Raw genomic sequence first — 13,247 nt, 5'->3', positions numbered from 1 at the left:
TTTAAACCGCCATTATCCAGCAGTTGATACAAGATTCACTTGCATAAATCCTAGAAATATTGGTAGCTTCCTAAAACACAAAGAGAAATTGCCCTCCTTGATGCAATCCGGTGTAGTGTATTTATTTAATTGCTGCCGATGTAATCAGCAGACCTACGTAGGAAGTACGCGCCGGTTGCTCAAAGTGAGATGTGATGCTCATAGAGGTGTAAGTTACCGAACGGGCAGCAAATTATCCACCCCTGAACAATCAAATATTAGGAATCACGCCAGAATCTGTAGGGCAGAGATAGATTATAACAACTTTAAGGTCATTATGACGTCACCATATGAACACAACCTCCTCGTTCTTGAAAGTTTGGCAATTAAGAAACTGGTACCTTCACTTAACAACCATACTACCTCAGTACCTTTGTATATAGCATAAAGACACGTCACTTTGTTCTTTGCCTCTTCTTGACTTTTTTTCCACCGTCCTGACACGGAACGGCGGGACTCTGCTTGAGCAAGGTATTTTCCTCATTTTAATATCTTATATATATATATATATATATATATATATATATCTATATATATAGTATATATAATTATATATATATATATCTATTAATTATATATATATTATATATATATTATATATATATTCTGTTTAATGTTTTTATTCGTAATTTCACTTAGAAATATTTTAATTTTTATGATTTTACATTTCCTTTTTCTTGAATATGTTATGTATTGATGTAATACTCATTCTTTGAGATTTTTTAATTCGTAATTTTACTTAGAAATACTTTAATTTATAATAATTTTACGTTAACATTCCTAACTGTTTGGTAATGATGTAATATTTATTTCTTGCCTTTAGCCTGAAGATGGGACTTTGTCTCGAAACGTCGCTAGCAATAAAGAATCATGTAATGTGCCATGTCCTTCCGTATCCCCGGTAAACTATTTCAATCGAGGATTAGCCCACCAGCGATGAAGAATATATATATATATATATATATATATATATATATATATATATATATATATATATATATATAGATATATTATATATATATATATTATATACTTATACATAAACATACATAATACATATTAAATAATATTAAAATATATTATATAATATATAATAATATATATATATATAATATATTATATTATATATTATAAATATATATATATATATATATGTGCACACACACACACATATATATATATATGTAACTGGGGGGATTCTTCCCCATTATTCATAAGGTAAGCGTGACACGAAACGGGAGGCAAACCACACAACATTACACACACAGCCTCTCTCTCTCTCTCACTCGGTAATCCCTCTCTCTCTCTCGTCTCTCTCTCTCTCTCCAAGGAATCTCTCTCTCTCTCCACCTCTTTCTCTCCATTCTAACAGGTAATGAAAATGAGAGAGTTGCATCATAACATTAACGTTTATTAACAACTAATAAACAAATCAATCAATCCAGCAATCCAGTCTTACAGACTAACTCAAAAAACCCCGTAAATGTAACATGTCTGGTCACCAAAAAAAGTCTACACCCCTCTGGGAATTCTTTGTCCCCCGGCATTCCAGATCCATCTGTTTCAAAGATACAGAACACATCCCGGTAAGTACACACACAAGATTGACAGACAGAGGTTTAAATATTGGATATCATCACAAAAATGTCAAACAGATAACAAGCCACTCTTTGGCTAAAGCACTTCAACACTTACCCAAACAACCGGACACTAAAACACTGTTAACAAAAAACTCCCGGCGAATGCCACGGCATCTTGCCTGTGACTTGAAGCCCTCTTGTCAAAATCCTCCCATAGGCTTGGGTATGACACTTTTAACAGAAAGAGGCGCACACGCACATACGAATACACAGTTCGATAGCGCCTCACGGTTCTAGCTGCATCCAGTTTCACAAAGGCACTTTGAGAAGAGTTCATAAACTGTCGTGCATTGACTTCTTGAACTAAGCATTTTTATCTCACGCCACCCCTAGAATCTCATTGTAGCTACTCTCAGGTCGTCACCTCTACACTGTTCTCCACATTCCATAGGTCACAGGGAACACATGGACAATATATTATTAATCAAAAACCCTCGGCCCTTACATATAGCTCGGCCACCTTATATGCTAGCCCCCGCCTAGCAAAATTGCTTATAACACAAAACACTGGCCGGCTTAAAATAAAATATAAGTAAAACTGCACGTCTCTGGCATTATAAAATAAAGTCTTATCACGCTTTAATCTCCCAATAACACAAGACGCATTTTCTCTCATATTTTCTGCATTTCTTGAATATCCCTCTTCACTTGTCTGCAAGTAGCTGCACAGACAGTAGACTGTAGCTAACTGTAGGAAGACGGAATGCCTCCCTCATTGTAGAAGACTTCTCACGGCTTCTGTAGATCCCCAAAAGACACGCTGTAGAATTCTCTTAAACATCCACGTAGAAATTCTTGTAATCACCCTGGGCAACACGACAGCAGTACTCTCTGCTCACGGCTGGTGGACGTCTTGCTGGAGTCTGGAAATGACTTTTTTGGTGTTAGTATGTCAGTCAAGTCTTTGGTCAATCTAAGAAAATTAACCCAGACATACTACTTCTATCAAACAATGATCTCAAAAGGTCAGAAATACTAACTGAACGTCTCCCAATTAACTCCCTTTAATATGACCACTAAATCATAAGTCATTATTGCAACTCTCTAAGAGAAAAAAAAAACATCAAGTTCTCCAACTCAATTCTCCAAACTCACACATCAGCACACACAATCAGAAATCACAGCAACTCCATGGAATTCTGCACTCACATTTCAAACTCGAATGTTCTCATAAGAAAAAAAAGAAAAGATAAAAATCGCAATGAGCCCAAGGAAAAAAAAGAATTACATAACACACCCAGACCCAAAAATGTTCTCTCAAACTCTGACATTTGAACAACCCACAAAATCAGTAAAAATCTCCAACTTTTAACAGCAAAACCCCTATACTGCTCAATAATTAATCACAATGAGACTTAATGTCAAACTCCCATTTACGTAAGCAGCAACCCCCGAAAAATTACATCTCCCGGTAAAATCAAATCTCCCGTCCAAAAAGAAATGTTACTTAAGCTCAATCCCCAAATTACATCTCTCATAGGAAAAGGAAGAAAAATAATAAAAAGATAATCACAAGTAGGTTTCCCCAATCACAAAATACATAATACATGTATAATATGCATAACACCCCGCTTTTTCCCCAAGAAATGCTCCATGTAAAGCCACGGAATTTGCCAGAAAGCAAACTCTCACACATGCGCTTTCGTGAAATGCTATTGTCAACATTTCCAGATATTGCTAAATTCTGATCTATCATCATCAGAGGAAAAAAGTCAGCACACGGCTCATCACATCGCTTGTCAGCAGAAAAATCCCCGCCCTGCGGACGTATGCTCAGACAGCAGCACAAAAATTGTCTAGTCAGACATAAGTTTGGAAACTCATGATTCTCAAAAAAAACGTCTAACAGACACATTTCACAGAATTAACTCCAGGATATGACTAATGTGTTCAAAAATTTGCCTCGAAGACTTATTCTCTCAACATGACTTTGCCCCAAATTATATTTCTCCAAAAATAACACACTTGTGAACATAAAAAATGCACACATCTCCAAATGACTCGTAATGCAGTAATGCCATTCGCCTCTAAATAGTCACGAAACCAAAAAAGAGAACCACAGAAATCTCCTCTTTGCTCAAAAAAAAACTCCATAACCACAAAAAAAAGGTCACCCGCCAAAGATTAATTCCAACTCCATTATGAGACACCATATTAATAATAACACCACTCCGGTTTTAGAAACATTTCCTCCATTTGGTTAATAACCAACCCCATATTATTCTCTCTTATTTCTCTAATAGCCACATGTCAATATAAACAACTCCACTCCAAGAATAGAGAATAATCACCTCTATTTCGGCAAATACAATATTTACCCTCTATTTCCCCAATAACTCCATGTGGAACAAAACAAGGCTCCAAAAAATATATCTCCAAAAAGGAATATCGAAAAATGAAATCCTACCTCCAAAAAAATGTGCACTCAAGGCAACTAACTCACATACTCCCAAATATTGCCCCATAATCTCCAAATTTGTGTCTCCATTTGCAACAAAGATGGCTGCAAAATAATTGAACTAAACATAGCTCATATCTCATTGGCAAATATCAAAAATGGCCAAAAAAAATATATCTCCCCATATATTATATCTCAAAATATAACTCCAAAATAATATATACCTCCAATTATAACTCCAAATATATCTCAATTATAACTCCAATTCTCCAGAGAATAACTCAATGTTATAGTCAAAAACTATAAAAACTCTCTCCATTTAGCATAACTGCTAAAAAAAGGGCAAAAACTCGGCAAATAAAACTGTCTAGAAAATTCTAGAAAAAATCACCAATGTGCCACAAGTCATTATAACAGAACTCCAAATTCAAAGTGTCTAAGCCAAGACTTCTCCATATGCACTACGACATAGGCCACTAGAAAACTTAACCAAGTTTCCTATCTCTCGCAAAGTTGTCACAAATACAACAAAGGCATTGTGCAAGAAAACTCACAATTTCTGGAACACAAATATCCAGAGAAAAAATGTAGTGCCATTACGTATGCATTCAAAACGTGCAAAAAATTCTCCCATATATTTCTCTATAGCATCAAATAGCTAAAACACAAACACTTTCTCGAACAATGACTCTAAGTCATGAACTGAGACATTAAAAAAATATTCACACCAACTGGAGAGAAAAAATAAACTCAAATTCGCCCATGGTAAAAAAAAACCTGTGTCAGCTATGGCTAACTTCCAAAAAGGAGAAAAGAAAAATCAACGGCCTTGTTCACTATCTCCCGTAACTCACTAGATGTCAAGCAATTATCTGCTGATCTCATAAAAAAAAGGAAGAAAAAAAAATAATAATGTGTTGTTAGTTCCTCCCAAATTCGATAAAGGATTTTACCACCCTTGACAGCATTACAGCACCCACGTATTAGTATAAAAAAATCAGTATCAGAAATATCATCATCAGCAAGATCACAAAAAAATTGCTATCATCAAAATCATCAGTATCAGTACAAAAAATATCACCAATGTTAATGCTTGTCCATTCTCCAAAAATTCAGCAAAAAATTCAGCAAGATTCCACACAATTCACCAAGATTCAGTCAAACTCATCAAGATTCAGCAAAACTCATCCCCGTGAATCACTGAAAATATTCTCCAAAGTTACAAAAACTCAACAAATAACTAAGACAAGACTTCTCCCATTAACTCATCGTAATAATTCTCCATGAATAATTATCTGTAATAATTATTTAACTAATCTCCCATGAAATATCTCAAAACTCTCGTAAAACAAGTCTCCCGTAATGATAATTATACTTAAGCAAAACCCTCCCGTGACACATCTCAAGTATAATATTATTAATAATAACAATAACAATAACTCTCCATAGCAATAATTCTCTTGCAAAAATCTCAAGTAAGGGTGAAATTCATATAGCATACACTAGTATTGCTGAATCCTATGACATACAATTTCTCCAGCATACACCATGACATAACACCATTGCCACACAACACAGATACAACACCAATCATCGGCATTTCAAAGTAATTTCTCCAACACAATAAAAAATAATCTGTGTATCCCCCTTATATTTGTGTCTTTCAAGGCACAAAGAAACATATAACACATCCCGTGCATGTTAACTACTTTTCCCCTCATTCACGGAAAAGAAAAATCTCTTTTTATTTCCTTTTCTCTTCCTCCAAGAGAGAAAAAAAAATCTCTTTTCTCAAAAAAAAAAAAAAAAGACTCTACAGGCATTTCACTTCATCAACTAATCAATCAGCTGATATCTTAGCATCCAATGTCAAGGCCAAACCCATACTCCAACACTAAGAAAAAAAAAAAGAAAAAGGGGGAGTTCACCCACACTGAGAAAAAAAAATTTCTCCCCCCCCCGTGAGAACAACCCCTCAGTCAAGCGGCAGAACAGCCCGAGGCATACCAGTAGTATCCCCATCTCCCCTTGAACAGTGTTTGACGACCCCTTCCCAAGGTATACACTAGTGCCCTCCCCTGCACTATCTCTCGAGGGAGGCCAGTGGTACCCTCCATGCAACTATCCCCCCAGGGATGCCAGTACCCTCGCAATGCAACGCGCCTCTCTGCAGAAATGTGCTGAGCCCGTAAAATTGTGGCCGCTGTGTCTCTAAGCCAAGTATGCTTATCTAAGCACAGTTCACATGCATAAATACATCTTAATACACTCTTATGTGTTAAAACAAAGACGAATACGTCTATTATAAACACGTGCAAATAAAGAAAACACGTCACTATGGGGCAAAGACAAGAAAATTTTTTTTGTTGACCTCTTGAACCAATCCCATAACCCTGAAATATTTAAACAAAAAACTCTCTCCCCTCAAAAACAATAGTTTAACACTCACCACTCCATAATGGAAAATAAAGAACTCGAAATTCTCGTAAAACGCGGCAGTGATACTAACAACGACCGCCGCACGGGTATCTCGGAACACACTCGTCATTGCACAAGCAAAAGTCATACTGGGTGCGCTCACTGCTTCTAGGCTGACTCCCTGGGAAAAATGCTGAGTCCAATAAAATCCTTCCCTCCCTTTAGCACAGTTAACAGACAGATATTTTCTCATTTTTCTCACTAAGTAACTGAAAACTAACAGTTTAATGATTTTCCACAATCCCACCAAGGCTTTGTTGTTGAAAACTATCACTAAGCCATAACCCCTTTTATTTTCTAACTGGCCACCCATCTCTACATTGGCGTTCCTAGGCATAGGAAAGAAAAAACTTTTATACCCCCTCATAACCGCGTGCCACCACTGTAAACTGGGGGGATTCTTCCACCATTATTCATAAGGTAAGCGTGACATGAAACGGGAGGCAAACCACACACAACATTACACACAGCCTCTCTATCTTTCTCTCTCGGCAATCCCTCTCTCTCTCTCTCTCTCTCTCTCTCCAAGGAATCTCTCTCTCTCTCCACCTCTTTCTCTCCATTCTAACAGGTAATGAAAATGAGAGTTGCATCATAACATTAACGTTTATTAACAACTAATAAACAAATCAATCAATCCAGCAATCCAGTCTTACAGACTAACTCAAAAAACCCCGTAAATGTAACATGTCTGGTCACCAAAAAAAGTCTACACCCCTCTGGGAATTCTTTGTCCCCCGGCATTCCAGATCCGTCTGTTTCAAAGATACAGAACACATCCCGGTAAGTACACACACAAGATTGACAGACAGAGGTTTAAATATTGGATATCATCACAAAAATGTCAAACAGATAACAAGCCACTCTTTGGCTAAAGCACTTCAACACTTACCCAAACAACCGGACACTAAAACACTGATAACAAAAAACTCCCGGCGAATGCCACGGCATCTTGCCTGTGACTTGAAGCCCTCTTGTCAAAATCCTCCCATAGGCTTGGGTATGACACTTTTAACAGAAAGAGGCGCACACGCACATACGAACACACAGTTCGATAGCGCCTCACGGTTCTAGCTGCATCCAGTTTCACAAAGGCACTTTGAGAAGAGTTCATAAACTGTCGTGCATTGACTTCTTGAACTAAGCATTTTTATCTCACGCCACCCCTAGAATCTCATTGTCAGCTACTCTCAGGTCGTCACCTCTACACTGTTCTCCACATTCCATAGGTCACAGGGAACACATGGACAATATATTATTAATCAAAACCCCTAGGCCTTACATATATATATATATATATATATATATATATATATATATATATATATATATATATATATATATATATGTGTGTGTGTGTGTGTGTGTGTGTATATATATATATATATATATATATATATATATATATATATATATATATATATATATATATATATATATACACACTAAGTGGGGGTAAGATATGTGTGACCTACGAACTTGTTGGCAATGTTTCAGCCATTTATGCAGTTAAGAAGGATATTTGTTTAATAAGAGCGATTTGGCGCGTTTCCAGCATTAATCAGCACTTGTTGGATAATCGTCTTTGATTTAGTGGATCGTTGGTAGCATGTTCGTAAGGTATGGATGTTTTTGGTCCGGCGTGAGTTGGATTTTTAGGTGTTAAATGCAAATGTGTATCTGTGCGTGCATTACAAAAACGGTAAGCGCGAAGGCTCTAAGGGTAAGGCCACACCGGACGCGGGATGCGTCCAGGTGCAGACACGACTTCAGCGGGAGAGCAGCGTCAAAACGACACATGGCCACACCAGAAAACATACCCTCCCACGCATCACCCTCAGCGGTCAAAGATACACTTCTGTGTAAATTAGTCATTGTCACGGTTGGATATGAAATTGCCTTTAATAGAAAACCTAAGTGTTAAAGTTGACGATATACTACGTATGACCCAATGGTCTTTGAGCCTTTGCTTGCAATACTAGAAGTCAGTCTCACTAAACAAAAGACGCACCATAGACAACCCATCTCTCCTGAACTATCATTCGGGAAGTAGTAAACTTTTTGGCAGTGAACTTTGTGATAATGAAAAGTGAAAATCCACATTTTCCTTTTACTTCCCATAATGTTATTACTTTAAGGGAAGTGAAAAGAAAATGTGGATTTTAACTTTTTAGTATTGCAGAACTAACAGTATATATGGTTACTTCTTAAAGATTCTTAAAAAACAGAGGAACCAGAATTAATTGCAAATTATATAAAACTAAATTAATATTTGGCTGCATTATGTTGAAATATACAATTTACTGGTATTTAAGAAAAACAGTTCAACGGTAAACTTGACATAAAAGAAAGTAACACAAGGACAAGTCTTTTTTGCTTGTACATTCATTGTTAACATTAATGAAGAAAGTACAAAGTACCACGAATATTTTCATGAATCAGTCTATGCAGCTGGACAAGGCTTATTTGTGAGTCGCTAAGTGCATAATAACCATGTCAAGTTTGAGGGTCCTTTTGAAATATTCACTTTGAATTCAGTAATGAACTCATCCCAAGGGAAAGCGTTCAGACCCTATAAGAAGTCGATCTATTTGCTTGACTCTTTTTTGGGAACAAAATTGAACGCAGTCTGAAAGTACACAAATGAGAGGTGTTAACATGACTGCTAATTTAAGTATGCATTACAGATATGGAATAATTAACTCGACATTGTTACTGAATAGATAATAAATGTAGTCGCTTAATACATAAAAGTTTCGATGCTAATATCAGTTACTTAACAATGATAATATGCTTTAAACAATTTCTAGGTTACAAATGAAAGTCCTTAATAAGGGAACTAACTTCACAACATACTTATCAATATAATCAATATAGAGAAGTAACCATTCAAGTAACAGCCCATAATCATATAGAAAATAGGATTGTTTTGGGAGAAGACGCCGGAAACTGCCGCAGTATTTTAAAACATGTAACATCGCTTGGCGGCAACTGCAGAGGGTCGAGCCGTCCCGCTAGTCTTGTGTGGCCACCCGCATAAGATACCCAATGATTCAAACTGCCGCGGGAACCTCTTCCCTGCAACCTCTACGCTCACCGCGTCTGGTGTGGCCTTACCCTTATGGAAAATGAACACGTTTGGACTTAGAATTCCCTGTCACTGAAAGCGAGTACGAACTTACAAAACCTACTAATCTTTATAACTTTGCATTATAGTTCTAACTGAACTGGCAGTGATTAATGCTTGTCTTAGTGTTTTTTTAGTGTTTTTATGTGACGAACTAGGTGAACTGTGGTCTAATAGAAATTCCTGTCCCTTGCAGATGTTTGAAATAAGGAATAAACCTTAATCCGGCATATAGCCCCTTGTGGGAAAGAAAATGGGACCTAAGTGACTATGTTATTTTTTTTACAGACCTCAGACAAACTTATGTAATGAATTTCTTGCAATGATTGTATTTTTTGGGATATATCGTATTATTTATATAACATGCAGGATTTTTCATTTACTTGTCTTTTGTTAGATTTGCATAATAAATGTTTATTTTTTTTTATATTCTGGGGTTTGATTCAAACTTAATCACGATAAGAGACATTTTCAGGAGAGAGAGAGAGAGAGAGAGAGAGAGAGAGAGAGAAAGGTCCTGTTGGAGGGTCCGGTCATGAGCTACCAGGTAAGCATCTCCTGTTCATGTTAGGGAATAATTATCAGATGATAATTCTGATAACAGATCTGGTGGCAGTTTGTTCGAATCCACGCCTACGAGAGGAGTATGAATGATTTTCATGTTCGACATAGGTACTCATTAAGAATAGAATTATAATATAATGTATATATATATATATATATATATATATATATATATATATATATATATATATATATCTATACATATATACATTATATTATTATAGACTCTCCTCCACCCCAGGAAGGCTTAGTTAAAATCCGAAATTCAAGGGGCATTTCTTAGGGGGTCATAACTCCTCTTTTTCAAACCCCCTCATTTTTTTCATCTTTCGAAGTTGACATCTATGTACAAGTTTTGCTATAGGCTCCCCATGATATGGGGGCCATAAGGCACCCTCAGTAGTAAGGAGGCAACCCAACCCCCTGGGAATGGGGGCCTTAGAGCTTCCCACAATATTAGAGGGCAGGAGGCCTATGCTCTTTCAACTTACCAACCAGGGGAAAGGGTTGTAGCCAACCTGCCCCGACCTTGATAGCAGGGTGGGGAGCAGGCTCTCCCTTTGGGATTAGGGCCCAAAGGGTCAAAGACGGGCCAAATGCATTCAAATTTGGTACCATGAGCCTTATCAAGGACCGTTCAAGGGCGGCCTCATGATGAAAATCTTTCCCAAGCAACCTGGTGGAACATGTAAGCGCCTGCTGTCGACTGGCGGTGTCTGATTGAGGCTGAGCTGGTCAGTGACGCAGTAGCATTGGCTGGCGAAGGATGTACATCCAAATCATTTAGATGTGAATGTGTGTTCGATAACACGCCTGAAGGACAGGTACGACCGCTAGTATACATACATAAACATACATACATACATACATACATATATATATATATATATATATATATATTATATATATATAATTGTTCAAAAAGGAAATAAATATATGTATTTTGGCAAACTGAAGCTGCCTGCTTCAATTATTTTGACATCTTATAGAAACCATGCAAGCATGATAATATTTCTGACATTGGGATCATAGAAAAGCTAAAAGCACAATGAGCTAAACATTTTTGTGACACTTGTATATTATGGGCATTTTATATTTTCAAGCTTATCTCTACGCTATGTATCTGAATGTATGGAATGACTTGCATTGAAATAAATGTTTCTTTGTTTGAGAAAGGTAAGACTGAGTTGGAGTTGCCTGAGGCTCGGCGCAGGATGGGGGAACGGGCACAGTTCGTGAATACCTTCCCATTCATATGGAATGACTTCAAGGCGAATGGCTATGTCACTAGTGAGTATTTGGAAGAATAAGTAAGGCTCATTCTCCTCAGGGAAAACCTGTTATCAATATGTTCATGAAAAAATCTTTCTCACTCTGAGCATCATCTATTTTTTAGACCAATATTCTCAGGGATAAGGTATGGCTTTCTCCTTTTCACAGGTGTATAAACTAAGAAAAATAAAAAGTTAATTTAATGTACATTGCAGTGTTTGCTGAAGACCAACCGCATATAGGTACCTTCCAGTACCGACTGCGAGGTTTTGATGCTCCTCCAACTGACCATTACATGAGGCCATTCTTCGTCAAGACCTATCCTGAATACAAAAGTCATCCAAACCTGTGTTTCAGGGCAACTCCAAGACATAAAGTAAGTGACATCGAACAATATTATGACTGAGTTCTGTACATAATACATACATACATGCATATATATATATATATATATATATATATATATATACGATGACTTTGAATAATTTATAATAATATAATTTCAAAGATTGTGGGGTGGGTGGGGGGGGGGAGGGTTCGGTACGCATCCCCTACGAATACGGGACTCCAGTATATATATATATATAATATATATTATATATATATATATATATATATATATATATTATATATATATATATATTATATATATATATATATACTGGAGTCTCGTATTCGTAGGGATGCGTACCGAACCCTCCCCCCACACCCCACAATCTTTGAAATTATATTACTATAAATATTATTTCAAAGTCATCGTAAACATTAGTACCCTTAAAGATTTATAAATGCATACATACTTCTAACCCTTCCAGCTAAAACAGAGAGAGAGAGAGTTACCACCCTGACATATCTTGCGCCGGACGAGAGAGAGAGAGAGAGGGAGAGAGTTCATCTCATCAATCTCTCAGGAATGTTAATCTATTTCTCTTTACTAGCGACTGACAATAAAAATAATTATATGCTGTGTTGGTTTTTTGTCTTGCAAAGATGTATTACTTTTACTACCATTTTTAAAACACCATGAACACACACACACACAAATAGTGTGCATGTGCGTTATTACCAAATGGTTAAAGAGTCAGACCCAAATTAGCAGTATGTATATTTTATCCTGAGAGAGAGAGAGAGAGAGAGAGAGAGAGAGAGAGAGAGAGAGAGACATTTCTGACAGGCTCACCCTCCCGCCTCTCTCCAAGTCTCTCGGCAAAATATGAGGATAATATGTACTCCTTTAAAATTTTACATAGTTTATTGATTTATAAACTAAAATCTTACTAATTAACTTTAGTATTTACTTAAATGAATTTATTTTATTGCTGTTTACATTAATATTAATACTTGAACATATTAGTAAATAATCTATTTATCATACAAAAACTATACATCTCAGTAAAGAGAGAGAGAGAGAGAGAGAGAGAGAGAGAGAGAGAGAGAGAGAGAGAATAATTATTGTCATTATTTGATATCATTTAACCTTATTAAACTTAATGCAGTGTTAATATTAATATTTGAAATTTAGCAAATAATTTTTGTATCATAAAAATGTATTTAGTCATGAAAGTAACATCAAAATACACTAATTAGTGCATATTTATCGACGGGAAAGTGGGCGAATTGCCGAATTTTCACGAACAAAAAAGCTGCAAATAGGTGAGATATAATATAAAATAAGTATATATATATATATATATATATATATATATATATATATATATATATATATATA

The 13,247-nt window shown here is 36.2% G+C and overlaps 1 protein-coding gene across 3 annotated transcripts in view; it reads left to right on the top strand.

Moving 5' to 3' along the window:
• Positions 1-13,247, top strand: part of LOC135201342 (uncharacterized) — a 218,479-nt gene that overhangs the window by 137,004 nt on the left and 68,228 nt on the right. For all 3 annotated transcript variants that reach the window (XM_064230195.1, XM_064230202.1, XM_064230190.1), the window contains 2 exons: positions 11,423-11,536; positions 11,734-11,894. In XM_064230195.1, the coding sequence (XP_064086265.1) occupies positions 11,423-11,536; positions 11,734-11,894 (275 nt within the window). The remainder of the gene's footprint in view (positions 1-11,422; positions 11,537-11,733; positions 11,895-13,247) is intronic.

Source organism: Macrobrachium nipponense, chromosome 23, assembly GCF_015104395.2.
Source record: "Macrobrachium nipponense isolate FS-2020 chromosome 23, ASM1510439v2, whole genome shotgun sequence".
In the NCBI taxonomy this organism is placed as follows: domain Eukaryota; kingdom Metazoa; phylum Arthropoda; class Malacostraca; order Decapoda; family Palaemonidae; genus Macrobrachium; species Macrobrachium nipponense.
This window is presented reverse-complemented; position numbering and strand designations above follow the sequence as displayed.